The following is a 16348-nucleotide window of genomic DNA, read 5'->3' on the forward strand; positions in this document are numbered from 1 at the left end:
ACACATTACCAGGGTGTTTTCATTATGAAAATAAAAATTCTAAAAATTTCAAAGAATGCTTCTTAGTTTTTAGGCTGCTTTTTTTTCTCATAGGAGTTAGAGAGCCTAGTGAGATCATATTAATATTGTTACAAGAGAAAACAAAATTATCCTCTCAAAACTAAGACTATCAGGACACAGACCTGACAAAAGGAAGATTTATCACCTTTTTGGAGTAATATCTGAATCCTTAGCTTCATTTGGATGATTGTTTTTTTTTTTTTTTTTTTTTTTGCTGATCTGTCCTCCTCTCAAATACCCAAGTAACACACCTGTGTTAATGGGAATAACCTTCCAGGTGACCCCTTTTTTTCCCACAAGAAAATTACAGAATATATGACAATGGATGAATTACAGGGAATTTCAAAAAGTTCTGAGACCTGATTGAGCACAGTAAACTATATGCAAGAATGCAAAAAGTATGTGAGAAATGCAAAGAATATATTCAACGTGCAATTTGGGTTCCCAAGAGAGAGTACAGTGGGTAAGGTGCTTGTCTGGCATGTGACTGACCAAGGTTTGATCCCTGGCACCCCATATAGTCCCTTAAGTCTCTCCCAGAGTGATCCCTGAGTATAGAGTCAGGATAAACCCTAAGCACTGCAGGTGTGCTTTTCCCCCAAACTGTAATTCAGATCTGACAACTACCCAAACATGGAAATTCTTCCTGACTCAAAATACCAGGACACTCTTGCCTGCTTTGTCCATCAGAAAGGAAAGACAGGCTATGATAAACTGGCTGCACAAGCATCTCTAGGGATTTTCTGAATGATAATCAGGAAAACTCATCTCCCTCTTCTATGGCCAACTGCCTGAGTTTGGAAATAGGGAGTGGGGGTGGGGGCCAGAGCTGGTTGCCAGTCTAGGCTCCAACATACACCCTTTGCCAATTCCACTGCCAGGCCTCCCCTTCAGTACAATCCAGCAGAATTTTCCAGAATATTATGAAGTGCGTCTGCGTGAAAGGAGCTTCCGTTTTGCACAGCAGGAGGTGATGTCCATTTGAGCAGAGTTCCTGAGTCCTGTGGGTGGTGAGGGCCTTCTACTGTGAAGACTTTGGCCAGATATCTGGCTTGGTTGGTTTCCAGTCCTGAACATGATTTTAGCGGCCACTTGGACAGATGCACTGAGCACAAGGAGCTGGTGGGGAGCTGGGTGCACGTACCCCCCAGCCTCCCCTTCCTTCAGACTGCTGAAGCCCATCTTGTTATCCCTCATTGCTCAGCTTCCCCTGCAAGAATGCAGGGTCCCAGGGGTTCCCCGGCAGCTCTTCTGCAAAGCCCCGTGTGTTTGGCGCTCATTGGGCTTGACAGGGTCACTCCTCCCCTTTCCAGTCCAGAGACCCTGTGTGTGTCCCAGAGCAGATAGCTCCAGTGGCATCAGGGCACTGTCCGCTCCCACAGATGTTCTCTAAGCAGCCACTGCCCCTGGGGGCTCCCTGGCTCGTATGCATCCTCCCCTCGAGAAGTCAGGGGCTCAGGCGTAAAAAGCTCTGTGTCCCAGTCCATTTCATCTCCTGAGAAGTTGAAGAGGATCTGTCTGGAGCTCCCCAAGCTGGAAGGGACAAATGACACGATTAGGTTTAGAGGAACTAGGCACGCTGAAAAGGGACCCTCTGATCCCCAGTCCAGGGGAGACTCTCAGCTACTCCCCAAAGGTTAGAACCTAGAAGGACAGAGTGAATGAATCTCAACCTCATCCTGAATTGCAAGGATAGAGAATATGAGCTGGGACCTAGGGACACTATGTTCCCAAAACTGAACCCTTAAAAAGTATAGGGAAATGCTACTTAGAAAACCCACTGATCCTTCAGAGTTGGTGGCTCTTGCAAAAATAAAGACAGATGGTGGATTCAAGTTAGACCCTTTCAGAAGATAAAGTTCCTACGGCTTGGCTGAGTTGGTCCAGAGTGTTTACTGCTAGAATTGAGCAGGATGAGGAACTTGGAGTTGAGACAGTCTGGAGATAGGAAGTTAGAACGGGGAAGCTAAGAGGTGGTGGACATGGCCTCTCAATTTGATGTGGATTTTCTCTAGGTGCTGCTCATTAGAACTCAAACTCTTTTTTTCCCCTTTATTTTATTTTATTTTATTTTTTTTTACAGTTGTAGATTTACAATTTTTTGTGCTTTGGTTTCAATTATACAATGATCAGATACCCATCCCTCCACCAGTGCCCATTTTCCACCACCATGGATAATATCCCTCCCACCCCCATCCTCCCATCCCCCCTGTCTCTGTGGCAGGGCAATCCCCTGTGTTCTCTCTCTCCTTTTGGGTGTTGTGGTCTGCAAAAGAGGCATTGAGTGGCAAACATGTTCAGTCCATAGTCTACTTTCGACATGCATCTCCCCTCCTGGGAGGATCTTCCAAACATCCTTTATTTGGTGCTCCCTTCTCTATCTGAGCTGCCCTTTCCTCTAGGATACCCGGCTGGCCTCTAAGTTATGGAGTAATCCTCCTGGTGCTGATCTCAGCTATTCTTGGGTATTAATCTCATACTTTGTTACTTTATATCCCCCAGATGAATGCAATCTTTCTATGTCTATCCCTCTCTTTCTGACTCATTTCGCTTAGCATGATACTTTCCATATTGTACCACTTGTATGTAAATTTCATGACTTCCTCTTTTCTAACAGCTACATAGTACTCCATTGTGTAGATGTACCAAAGTTTCTTTAACCAGTCATCTGTTCTTGGGCATTCAGGTTTCTTCCAGTTTCTGGCTATTGTAAAGAGTGCTGCAATGAACAAACAAGTGCAGATGTCACTTCGACTATACATTTTTGCCTCTCTGGGATATATTCCCAGGAGTGGTATTGCTGGGTCAAATGGGAGCTCAATTTCTAATTTTTTGAGAATCGTCCATACTGTTTTCCAGAAGGGCTGAACCAGTGGACATTCCCAGCAACAGTGAAGGAGTGTCCCTTTCTCGCCACATCCACGCCAGCATCGGTTGCTTTTGTTCTTTTGAATGTGGGCCAGTCTCTGAGGTGTGAGATGGTATCTCATTGTGGTTTTGATCTGCATCTCCCTGATGATTAATAATGTAGAGCATTTTCTCATGTGCTTTTTTGCCATTCGGATTTCTTCTTTGATAAAGTTTCTGTTCATTTCATTGCCCCATTTTTGGATGTGGTTGGATGTTTTCTTCTTGTGGAGTTAAACCAGTATTTTGTATATCCTGGATATCAACCCCTTGTCAGATGTGTATTCGGTGAATATCCTTTCCCATTCTGTAGACTGTCTTTGTATTTTGGTCACTGTTTCTTTGGAGGTGCAGAAGCTTCTTAGTTTAAGATAGTCCCCTTTATCTATCTCTGTTTTCACTTGCTCGGCCAGTGGCGTGGCATCTTTGAAGATACCATTAGCTTCAATGTCATGGAGGGTTTTGCCAACTTTATCTTCAATGTACCTTATGGTTTCTGGTCTGATGTTGAGGTCTTTAATCCATTTTGATCTTACTTTTGTACATGGTGTTAGGCAGAGTTCTGAGCCTATTTTTTTGCATGTAGCCGTCCAGTGATGCCAACACAATTTATTAAAGAGGCTTTCCTTACTCCACTTCACATTACTTGCACCTTTATCAAAGATTAGATGAGCATATGATTGAGGGGAGATGTCAGTGTATTCAACCCTGTTGCATTGGTCTGCAGTTCTGCCTTTGTTCCAGTACCATGCTGTTTTAATTATTACTGCTTTGTAGTACAGTTTGAAGTTCGGGAGGTTGATTCCTCCCATTTTCTTTTTCCCAAGAATTGCTCTAGCTATTCGTGGGGGCTTATTGTTCCATATAAATTTCAGGAGTGTTTGCTCCATTTCTTTGAAGAATGTCATGGGTATCCTTATAGGGATTGCATTGAATTTATACAATGCTTTCGGTAGTATTGCCATTTTGACAATGTTAAGTCTCCCGACCCATGAGCAGGGGATATCTTTCCATTTCCTCATGTCCTCTTTTATTTCCTGAAGTAGCGTTTTGTAGTTTTCTTTGTACGGGTCCTTTACTTCCTTAGTTAAGCTGATTCCTAGGTACTTGATTTTCTGGGGCACAATTGTGAACGGGATTGTTTTTTTCATGTTGCTTTCTTCTCTCTCACTGTTTGCGTATAGGAAAGCCATGGACTTTTGGGTATTGATTTTATAACCTGCAACTTTTCTATACGAGTCTATTGTTTCTAGGAGTTTTTTGGTGGAAGTTATTGGGTTCTCTAAGTAGAGTATCATATCATTTGCGAATAGTGAGAGCTTGATTTCTTCCTTTCCTACCTGAATGCCCTTAATATCTTTTTCCTGCCTAATCGCTATTGCAAGTACTTCCAGTACTATATTGAACAGCAGTGGAGAGTGAACTCAAACTCTTATCACAAACCTTGGTAACACTATTGGTAGCACATGGGGGAACAAGGAGAAACTGGTACCAAGAGGGTGGCTGGGAGAGTTCAGGAAGTGAGTGATGCAGAATGGATGAGAATGTCAGGAGTGGTCTCGGCAGTCCAGATCACCAAAGTATTTGCTTCTACTTAAGACCTTTCTCCCAGAGATTCACAAGAATGATCTGGGGCCCATAGAATAGGGGTTTATGCGCCTGAAGAACCACCCAAGATCTGGAGGCCTTGAGAACATCTTGTTATACTGTTTGGCAGAACACTAGATGAAGGACAACCATGCGAGCAAGCCGGATTCCGCAAAGGATTCAGCACCATCGACCATATCCACACGATAACCAAGCTCATTGAGGTTTCTCGGGAGTTCAAGATGCCGCTCTGTTTAACGTTCATTGATTTAAAGAAGGCCTTTGATTCTGTTGAGACGGAAGCAGTCATTGAAGTCCTAGCCAATCAGGGCATTCAAGCCCAATACATCAGGATCCTCCGTGAGCTGTATTGTGGATTCACTACCAGGATCTCACCATTCTACAAAGAAGTGATCGTTGATGTCAAGAGAGGGGTGCGGCAGGGTGGTACCATTTCACCAAAACTCTTCAGTGCCACCCTCGAGAACATCATGCGACGACTGGAATGGGAAGGAATGGGAGTGAAGATAGATGGTCGGCAACTACACCACCTCCGCTTTGCTGATGACATTGTTTTAATAACACCAAACATCAGCCAAGTGGTACAAATACTGTCCGACTTTGACCGTGAGTGTGGAAAGGTAGGACTACAGCTGAATCTTACGAAGACAATGTTTATGAGAAACAGCCTCGTTCCTGATGCCCCATTCGCTCTCAATGGAACGACCATCTCCGAATGCAACAGCTATGTGTACCTAGGTTGAGAGGTCAAGATGACAAATGACCTGGCACCCGAGCTGCGCAGGAGGAAGAGAGCAGCTTGGAACGCCTTCAAGAACGTCGAAGAAATAGCTAAGAGGACAAAGAACCTCCGGCTCCGGGCACATCTCTTTGATTCCACTGTTCTTCCTGCATTAACATATGCCTCAGAGACCTGGGCCCTACGCAAACAAGATGAGAATGCTATTCAGGTCTCCCAAAGAAGAATAGAAAGAACTATGCTTGGAATATCACGTTTCACTCAAATGAGAGAGAGAATCTGGAGTTCTGACATCTGTCGACGATCAAGAATCAGGGATGCTGTCTCATATGCCAAGGTGTCAAAAATCAGATGGGCTGGTCACGTAATGAGATTTAAAGACGACTGCTGGACTAGAGCTGTTACCGACTGGATTCCACGGGATGTCAAAAGACCGCGTGGCCGCCCACCTTCCAGATGGTCAGACTTCTTCGTCAAGATCATGAACGATCGGTTTGAGGCCCTTCATGTTCCCGGAGAGAACAGATGCCATTGGGCTACACTAGCACGCGACAGGGACAAATGGAGACATTACTGGCGCCCACTCGAGCAAATCGACGACTAGTGGGAAGTTAAGTGATTAAGTGATTAAGTGATACTGTTTGAAACCAAGTGCGCTCTCTCTCTACCTCTCTCTCTCTCTCTCTCTCTCTCTCTCTCTCTCTCACTCTCGCTCTCACTCTGGCTAAACTGCAAGCATGCTCACATCCTTACATACCGTCACACACCACCTGGAGTAGGGGCACATGGTCCCAGGGACCAAACCCGGGGCCTCCTACATGCTGGGCCTGTGCCCTACCACTTGAGCCATCTCCCTAGTCCAAAGCACTTACTCTTTTTGGCAGGCTCTGGGCTTAAATTTCAAGGTGTTGAATGCTCCTTCCACAGCCTTGGGCAGGTAAATGGGGTGCCTCTCAAGCCTCCTCTGAATGCCCAGCATCCTGCACTCCAGGGTCTTCCGAAGCCGACTATCTGCAGTGTGCCCAGCCACCGCTGTGTCATCCAAACGCCTACGCGGTGCCCGCAGGATCCAGTTGGAGTGCAGGCTGTGCTCCCGGGAGCTGGTGGCCACTGCAAAAGAAGCAGGAACCCAGGAAGGGAAGAGTCATCTTGGGGAGGAGGGAGCATGCAAAGGGCAGTGGAGAGGAGGAGCAGGGCTGAGGGCTCACCACAGGGGCTTAGGTTTGTCAGATAGTTCTTATAAGGGACTTTAGGGACAGCTAAGTGAAGAGGGTGACCTGCAGTTATGGATTTAGGACACAATGGACTCTTGTGTGTCCATCAAAAACAAAATCAGTGCTAGGGGTGTAGCTCAGTAGCCAGGGATGTTACTCAGCCTTGCATGGGTGATGCCCCTGAACTACAAAAACTGAAAAAGAAATAAAATAAAATACAATAAAGATACAGGCCTATATTTACCTGCTTGTGAAGATGTTTGTGATGTATGTTGTTAAAAGGAGAAGATATAGGAAAGATAGTCTATTTAAAATAAAGCAGTTGAAAAGACTCTACCAAAAGTTCCCAGAAACAAAAGATTTATATAGTAGAGTGGCAGACTACAAAATCAATACCCAGAAGTCCACGACTTTCCTATATAAAAATAATGAAAGAGAAGAAAGAGATATTTAAAAACAATACCGTTCACAATTATTCCTCAGAAAAATCAAGAAATAGCTTAACTAAGGAGGTAAAGGACCTGTAAAAAGAAAACTACAAAACACTATTCCAAGAAATAAAAGAGAACATGAGAAAATGAACATGCATCCCCTGCTCATGGATTGGGAGAATTAACATTGTCAAAAATGGCAATATTCTCCAAAGCATTATATAGATTCAATACAGTCCCTATAAGGGTAGCCACTCCTGCAATCTATATGAAACAATGAACCCCCATGAAGAGTCAAAGCAATTCTTGGAAAAAAGAAAATAGAAGGCATCACCTTTCACAACTTCAATCTGTTGGATAGCACTGTCCTCCCATTGTTCATCGATTTGCTTGAGTGGGCACCAGTAACATCTCACAACAAATTGTGAGACTCGTTGTAACTGTTTTTGGCATATTGAATATAATTCAGTAATACCCCTTCTAGGAAGATAGCCTGGGTGCCTAAAAACACAGCAGAAATGTCATCTACACTTCAGTGTTCATTGCAGCACTGTTCACGATAGCCAGAATCTGGAAACAACCCAAGTGACAGAGAACAAATGAACAGATAAAGAAACTATGGTACATCTACATAATGGAATACTACATAGCTATTAGGAATAATGAAGTCATGAAATTTGCTTATATTAATGGACATGGAGAGTATCGTGCTGAGTGAAATGAGTCTGAAGAAGAGAAACAAGTATAAAATGACTATTCATTTGTGAAATATAATACATATATACATATATATGTATAGTATGAGACTATTATCCAAGAATACAATACTTAATGGCTGGAAGTTTGCCACAAGAGTGTGGGGGAGGGGAATGAAGGGACAAAGGGCAGTTAGGATAGGGATGGGACTAACATGACAATAATAGTTGTCAAGAACCTGGTTTGAACTCCAGCATCACACACCGTTTCCTGCGCACTGCCAGGTGTGAGTCTTGAGCACAGAGCTAGGAGTAAGCCCTGAGCGCCACCAGCCATGGCCCCGAAACAAAATAAATGCTGCAAAGATGACAACAGTCTTTGTTTTCTTTTGCCTGGTATCCTGGCTCTTCCAGGCCTAATTAGCAATGTGAGAACTGATCTTAGTCAGAGACCAGGAGATCCAGTGGGTGAAGAGGTGGGTGTAGTGAGCTGGGGAGGAGGCCTGCAGAGAAGCGACTGAGCCCAGGAAGGACTTAAATCTCCCAAAGACAAGGGGGGAGGCCAGAGCAACCAGCCCCCAGAATGTGGGCCTTAGAGAAACAAGGCTTATTTTGTTATTTCATATTGGCTTCAAAAGCTATCACTTTAGTAATCAGTAATGATCTGTTGTGCCTGTGAGAAACAGATCTAGATAGCTTTTTCAGATCTTCATTACAGGAACCTGTATTGCAAAATAATTTGTTTTTCTGCCCCTGAGCAAGGAACTCAGATACAGGTGCCCCAAGTTGCAAATCACGAGAAGGATGGGGGTCAGACCAGATAACCAGATGTCTCTCACAAGATCCAGGACTGTCCTAAAAACCAGGATGTTCCTAAGTACTGACGCAAATGCTGATCTTTAAACTATAGGCTAAGAAGTGATGGACTTTTAAATGAATTGGTTAGCAAAGTATGTGTTGTTATAAATCTATTGGCTATGAAATGTGCGGGCTCTGCTGTAATGGCTGGTGGAGGCCTATATAAGTAAGATCTCCTTTGGAGAAGCTCGGGGTCTTGCTCAACCTGCTGGACCTGTGTGTCTGCATAGGTGGCTCAACCCTGGCTAGCCAGTCTTACAACAAACCCTGCTTGCTCTTTGCAGTCTCCAGAGTCTCTTTGTTGTTAAAGGGAGATCTTGATCCGTGTCCTAACAGCGCCCTGATGAACAAGTCACAGATTAAAGTCATAGACAATTGCTTCAGGGCATTGGAAAGTGGGCTCAGCTCCTGGGCATGGTGAGAGTCTTCACTCCCCACTAGGACGCAGCCAAGTTCCACCCAGTGGGCACTTCGGAGACCCCCTCCCCCACCACACACACACACATATGCACACCAACCTGGGGCCTCCCAGCATAGCCCACTGCACCTTCTCCCTCTCCCCTACATCCACGCAGAGTGGGAGGTAGAGTGGGGGGTGCTGAAGACTGGGGTCCCTGTAGAGCCATCCCAGGGCCCAGCCAACTCCAAAGAGATTTCCAAAGAGTTGGAAATCTTTTCTCTTTTCTTCTTTTCTATCTGGTGAAACACAGGTAACACCAAACTTCAGTTTGGTAACACAGAGTATCCTCACATAGTTGTGGGCCAGATAAACAGAAGGGTTCTGCCTGGCACAGCTCCGGTGCTGTCTGGGTACTCAAGACCCCTCTCCTGGATTCTCCTGTCCCCCAAGTCTATACCAGCAGTTTCACCCTGGACCCTCAGGAGGGACTTTTGTGGTGGGTGGGTAGGGTCGGAGGCAGCAGGCATGCAAGAGGAAGGGACAGTTCGCTCCAGCTTGGTTTGCACTGAAAGCTTCCCCTGATCAAAAGCGGGCTTTCTGCAAGTTCAGCTACCTGGTTGGGTTGGGAGCCACACCCAGAGGTGCTCAGGGGCTACGCTGGGCTCCGAGCTGAAATTCATGCCTGAAGGTGATTGTGCTTGGGGCATTGATCCCAGACCTCCTGCAGGCAAAACGTTGAACTGCAACCCGTTGATCTTCCTCCTCCTCCCACATGCACAACCCTGAAAGTCTGTCTTACAGCGAGTGCACCCCTGAACCCTGAATCCCGCCTCCTGGCAGCACGCGCAGCTGTCCCGCAGTGCTCACCGTCAAAGTCCACGTCCTCGTTGGGCGGCTGCAGCTCTGAGGTGCGTGGCCGTCTCTCAGTGTCCAGTTCGGCGATGATGGAGTCGAAGAAGGCCATGGCCTCAGCCACGTCGGCGCTGAACTGCGAGTACGTCCTGGAGGCCGCCTTCTGCAGAGGCAGCGGGAGGGGAGGAGATGGTGGTGGCTACCCACAGGCACAGACTGTGCAAAGTAGCTGAAAGAGAGGCACCGAGCTGTGCCTCGGAAGGTTCAAGGGCCACTTTACAAACACCAGAGGGAGGGGTGTTCCCCACCCCGACCTACCATGGCTGTACCTTCCCCATACTCTCCGGAGAAAGACAGAGCCAGTCTGATTCTTGCAAAGGACTGTCAGTGACCCCACCCCCACCCCAGGCAAATACTTGAGCCTCTTGCTTCCAGCGGATGAACACCCACTTAGGTGCCAGTGTGGTTCCTTGGGGAGGGGAGGGAGGCCCCCGCAGACCCCATTCAGAGAGGACAGTTTAGGCTAGAATGGCTCTGTCAGATGGACCTGCTCTAAGGGCAGCTATGTTGGAAGAAAAAAGAAGAGCGTCTCTATGTATGGAAAGACTGGTACAATTTATGCAGTTTGCACTACCAGAAAACATCATTAACCAAAAGACATTTTAAAAAAATCTTTTCCAAAAGGAGCGATAGCACAGCGGGAAGGGCGTTCGCCTTACAAGTGGCCAACATGGCCGACCCGAGTTCGATTCCTCCGCCCCTCTCGGAGAGCCCGGCAAGCTACCAAGAGTATTCGATATGCCAGACACAGTAACAACAAAGTCTCCAATGGAGACGTTACTGGGCCCGCTCGAGCAAATCGACGATCAACGGGAGGGCCTTTACCTTTACCTTTACATCGGTAAGGAGTTTTCTTAGAGAAAATATTTAAGAACCATAACACACACTCAAATCTTTTCCATTAAAAATGGAAAGTTTGGGCTGGCGAGATAGTATAGGGAGTAAGGCACTTGACTTGCCTGAGACCTAACACCTGTTGGAGCTCAAGCACCACATGTAGTCCCCAAGTCCAGATTTCCCGAGTCCTGCCAGCAATGAACAATGAGCACTGGAACCAGCAAAAAGTCCAGAGCTCCCATGAGGTATATCCCAAAGACACAAACAAAGTATAAAATGGGAAACTACCCACCTAAAAAAAATCTCCTTAGGTCTGAGCTATTGATAGTGCAGTGGGTAGGGCATTTGCCTTGCATGAGACCACCCAGGGTTTAATCCCAGCACCCCATATGGTCTCCCGAGCACTTCCAGGAGTAATTCCTGAGTGCATGGCCAGGAGTAACCCTTGAGCATCACTGGGTATGACCCAAAGAAATAAACAAAAAATCTTCTATCTTATAGTCCTAGTGTCTGTCATATCTGATTCTATTGGTTGCTTGTCTTTTGGTGCTATAATTCTTTTTTTTTTTTTTTGCTTTTTGGGTTACACCTGGCGATGCTCAGGGGTTACTCCTGGATTTGCATTCAGGAATCACTTCTGGCGGTGCTCGGGGGACCATATGGTATTCTGGGAATCAAACCCAGTCAGCTGCGTGCAAGGCAAACGCTCTACCTGCTGTGCTATTGCTTCAACCCTAGTGCTATAATTTTTTCTTGCTTTTTATAACCTTATGATTTTTGGTTGAAAGTCAGACCCCAGATCAATTCTATCCATTTATGCTCAGGGGCAGACCTCTCCAGGAGAGACAAGGAGCTCACAACGGGTCTGGAGTGCTCATTGAGATACAATTAAGGTGACTTATTTAGAATTATTAATAAAATGGCAGGGACGAACTGTGAACTGTCAGGTCCCCCTTTCCTGCAGAGAAGAGTTCCCAGATTCTGCCCAGATCACTAACTCTTCCTTCCCCTACATCCATCGCTCCACCACAACCAACTTTGGTGGGAGAGGGAAAGAAGGTGGAGCTATGAGGGCTGGGGAAGGCGGGAAGCCCAGGGAGGCCATGGCCCAGGACACAGCAGCTCCCCGGGAGACTGGGACAAGACCACTGGTTGCCTTTGCCTCTCCCCACTGTGATAACAAGCACCAAGTAAATGAATGACTGTGGAAGCCAACAGATCCTTCCTTCCCTTCCCTTCCTTCCTTCCTTCCTTCCTTCCTTCCTTCCTTCCTTCCTTCCTTTCTTTCTTGTTGGATCACACCCTGCAATGCTCAGGGGTTATTCCTGGCTCTCTACTCGGGAATTACTCCTGGCGGTGCTCAGGGGACCATATGGGATGCTGGGAATCAAACCCGGGTCGGCCGTGTGCAAGGCAGACGATCTACCTGCTGTGCTATCGCTCCAGCTCCAACAGATCCTTTCTTCTTTTTTTTTATTATTTATATTATTATTATATTAGTGAAACACCATGAGGTACAGCTGTAGACTTACAAATTTTTGCGCTTGGGTTTCAGTTAAATAATGATTGAGTACCCATCCCTCCACCAGTGCCTATTCTCCACCCCCACCAATCCCAGTATCCCTCCCACCCCCACCTCCCTTTCCCCCATCCCACTCTGCCTTTGTAGCAGGGCACTCCCTTTTGTTCTTTCTCTCCTTTTGGGTGCTGTGGTTTGCAAAAGAGGCAGTGGGTGGCAATCATGTTTGGTCTATAGTCTACTTTCAGCATGCTTCTCCCATCCTGGGCAGATCTTCCCAGCACCCTTTATTGGGTGCTCCCTTCTCTATCTGAGCTGCCTTTACTCCTAGAGTGTGCGGCTGGCCTCCAAGCCATGGAATAAACCTCCTGGTATTTATCACAGCTATTCTTGGGTGTTAGTCTCCTATTTTGTCACTTTGATGTTTCCCAGATGAATGCAAACCAGATCCTTTCTTAAGGGTATACAAAGCTAAGACTTCAAGCATATATCCAGGAAGAACTTTCTGAACAACTAGTCCCCACTTGACATGCAGTAGAAAGTGGTGCTAGGAAAGTAATAATAGCAGCCACCAGGTCCCACACCCAGCTAAACTCCTCTCTAGGTAGGCTGAAAGCCCATCTGAACCCAGAGAAAGACCAGGTCCAGAAACAAAAACTGCATTTTCTACTGAACTACATAAAATACAGTGGTATTCTATGAACACAGCTTTCTCAGCTCTGAGTAAAACTCCCGAAGATCATGTCCAGCACTAAATGGCCCTTCCCTGTCCCTTTTCTGAGTGGCAGAGTCACCATCGCACAGACCCCAGGGAACAAACTTGCGTCCCCTGTCAGGGGAGCATGGGGTTGTTTTCAGTCATGCAGTCAGTGTTCACACATGTTATTTTGCATTTTGCCATTAATAGTGTGCCTAACTTGAGGTGGGCATTCCCTGTAAGCATTCACTATAAACTTAGCTGGGTTTTCAAGAGTATCACAAGCACCGAGAAGATGGCCAGTCCTGTTAAGATGGACTCTGGTTAGCAGTTCCCATCACACCTAATAAAGAATGCCTTTGATTATCTCCAAATTAACTTTGTGATGCTTTTTCTGAGAACCCAGGCTAAGCTACAAGTTCATTCTTCCTGGACCTTTTCAATTTCTAGTTTGAGTCCAGACTGATTCAAGGTTGTTTTTGTTTTTGTTTTTCCTGCCTCCTCATACCTCCTACAGTCCTCCCACTATTCATCCATTTGCTCAAGCGGGCCCAGTAATATCTCCATTTTGAGACTTATTGTTACTGTGTTTGGCATATCTAATACATCATGGGTAGCTTGCCAGGCTTTGCCGTGTGGGCGAGATACTCTCAGTAGCTTGCCAGGCTCTCCGAGAGGGGCAGAGGAATCGAACCCGGCTCGACCGGACTGGTTGCATGCAAGGCAAATGCCCTACCGCTGTGCTATCGCTCCAGCCCTAGTCTTCCTAATATCCACCAGGACAGCTTGGGGGCTCCAGAAGAGGCACTCCTGCAGGCACCAAGGGCTCCATCCACCACTGAGGCCATGGGAAAGAGCCATGGAGGTGACCTCACATAATGGCTGGCCAGGGCTGGGAGGTAGCCCTGTGGTATGTGCCTGGCATGTGTGAAGCGGTTAAAAGCACACAGGGTTAGGGAGATGTGACTCCCTAACTCTGTGACCAAAGCACCTGCCTTGCAAGATTGAGATCACAGGTTCAATTCTGGGTGTGGTTGTCATGCACAAAGCTTGCAACAGAAGACATGCCAGCACAGACCCTCTAGTATGGACTGTGTAGATACCACAGCACCATCTGTGAGCACTGTAGCCAGATGAGTGAGAGCAACCCAGCCAGCAGTATAAGCCCTGAGGGTTCTTGAGACCAAGTGGATGAGAACTGAGCACCAAGGACCAAAATTCTTTACAGGTGACCTCAGCCCCTGTAATTGCCGAAACAGCAACTAAGAGAAGGTAAGAGGGAGGAGATAAAGAAAAAAAAAGTATGTGGAGGGAAAAAGAGGGAAGGAATGCCAGTTATTAATACCCCTGGTGAGAGCCAGAATAATCTACGTTTTTGTTTGTTTTGAGACTATAGCTGGTGGTGTTCATGGGCTAATCCCGCATGATGCTTGGGAGTGGCTTCTGGCAGTGGCGCGGTGAGGAGGATCAGGGGGTGTCAGGAATCCAACCCAGGCCCTTTGCATACAAAGCATGCTCACTGGTTTTTCTGAGTCTTCTCCCCAGTCCCTCAAATCCTAATTTTGACCCTTTCCAACCAAGAGCTTTTATAACTCTTTGGAGAGTCTGAGTATAATGAAGTCTGCTTCCTGTGTGCCTGGTCAGGCTGAGTCTTGACGGGCTCTCAGATGCCACCCCTGCTCCATTCCAGAGAGGAGCTTTCTCTGAGAGCATCCCTGCTGCCTCGCTGGCTCCAGCCTGACTTGCCTCTCACCTTTGATCTTTAGTGAGTGGCCTTTGGGTTATCATTTTCCAAGCCTCCAGTCTGCTGCCTCTCACCAGGCCTGAGGCTCAGATTACTTTTCCCAGATGGAATCTTGGGCATTTTTCCAAAGCAGACTCCATGGTATTTCTCATATGGATCCCACAAGGCGGTTTAGGATCATTTCTGCATTTCAAACCAGCTGCCAGCCTGCCCAGGATCTCTTGCTTTTGGACCATTTGGGCTCTTCTGTCTCTAACTGGTCCTTTTTTTTTTTTTAATGGTGTGGGTTTTTTGTTGTTTGTGTTTTGTGTTCGCCCTGGTGCCACGTCTGGGGTTGCTCAAGAACTAATCCTAGCTCAGTGCTCAGGCTCATTCCCAGTGGTGCATGGAGAACCACGTGCTACTGGTGGTTGAACTTGAGCCTCTTGCATGCGAAGCGTGTGGTCCAGCCCATTGCATCATCTCTCCCATCCAATCAGTCCATTTTCTTCTGGGCTCTGTCAATTCTGGGTTCCAGTTATCTTTGTCTAACAACTGGATGTTATCTTTGTAAAGAACTGGATGTTGGAAAAGGAACTTCTGCTTGCAGACAACAACATTTTGTCAGAAATTAGGGGAGGGAACATTCTAAACCTGTCCAAAGTCTGTGGACCACCAGGAGTGCCCAGTCTCCTTGCCAAAGCATGTGACTGCCCATGCTTCCTTCTCTCTTCAGAGGACAACCCAGCACTCTGCCTCTTCCGACGCATCATACACTGCAGCAGAGAGATGAAAGGGCATTCTGCCTGTGTGGACAGTGTAGGCTACACAGCATGTTGTATTATGCCCTCATGAGTACTCACTAGACCATTGTTCTCCACCTCTTCTTTGAGAGTTTTGGCAAGGAACACTCAGAGATGGCTCACTAGACACTGGCAGCTTCTGTTTGCTTGATAGGTAGTACAACAGACTCAGTTCCCAATTTTCTGGGTGTCATGCCTCCTGCTTCTCTTCCCAGGACCTCCATCCAGGACAGCAGGGTGGTCTAGGTGATGAGAATGTGCTGATAATTGCAGCTTCAGGAGCTCCAGTAATGCTATCAGTTAGCGCGCAGTGCTTATATAGCAGTACCTGCAGAGAATTGCAGCTTCAGACTCTGGGCAGCATGGAGGCACACAGAAAGCCTCCTCATCCCTGATGGTTTTGGTGCTGGCACAGAGTAATAACTGTTTGCTGAAGCAGTGGAATTGTGATAGATAGATAGATCTGTATCTATCTAGATCTATATCTATATAGATCTATATATAGATCTATATCTATATAGATCTATATCTATCTATCTATCTATCTGTATTTTTCCCATGGCTCCTATTCCCCAACTAGTTTGCATGTTGCTAACTTTTACTTTGGGGCTTAACTTGGCGAAGTTTAAGAATTCTGACTCCATGTTTTATGGAATACTGAGATTACTCTCCTGAGAAAATTATGCCTATATCTGAATGCCAGTATTGGTAGTGTAATTTTCAGGATCAAATGTTGAATTTCTCTGGATTGGGAGGATGGTTATCCTTTGCATCATTCAGCTGGGTGAAATTAAAATACAAAGCAACTCAAAGGAATCCACAATTTTAGCTCATCAACAGAAACTTTTCAGATTAAACATAGAAGCTCTAATTAATCCTCTTTGTCTTCTGCCATCCTTGGAAGGGATAAATTTAAAGTCATGCTTATTTCTTTTATATTATAAT

General features: G+C 46.2%; 1 protein-coding gene across 1 annotated transcript in view; it reads right to left on the reverse strand.

Annotated features, from left to right (window-relative positions):
- Positions 1-1418: 1418 nt before the first annotated feature.
- The window catches only part of CUNH13orf42 (chromosome unknown C13orf42 homolog), a 30803-nt gene continuing 15873 nt past the window's right edge, over positions 1419-16348 (reverse strand). Inside the window, exons 2-4 of the mRNA XM_056133034.1 lie at positions 9780-9927; positions 6187-6424; positions 1419-1593 (exon numbers count right to left, since the gene is read on the reverse strand). Of these exons, the coding sequence (XP_055989009.1) occupies positions 1419-1593; positions 6187-6424; positions 9780-9927 (561 nt within the window). The remainder of the gene's footprint in view (positions 1594-6186; positions 6425-9779; positions 9928-16348) is intronic.

The sequence above is a fragment of the Sorex fumeus genome, unplaced genomic scaffold (genome assembly GCF_029834395.1).
Source record: "Sorex fumeus unplaced genomic scaffold, SorFum_2.1 ptg000095l, whole genome shotgun sequence".
In the NCBI taxonomy this organism is placed as follows: domain Eukaryota; kingdom Metazoa; phylum Chordata; class Mammalia; order Eulipotyphla; family Soricidae; genus Sorex; species Sorex fumeus.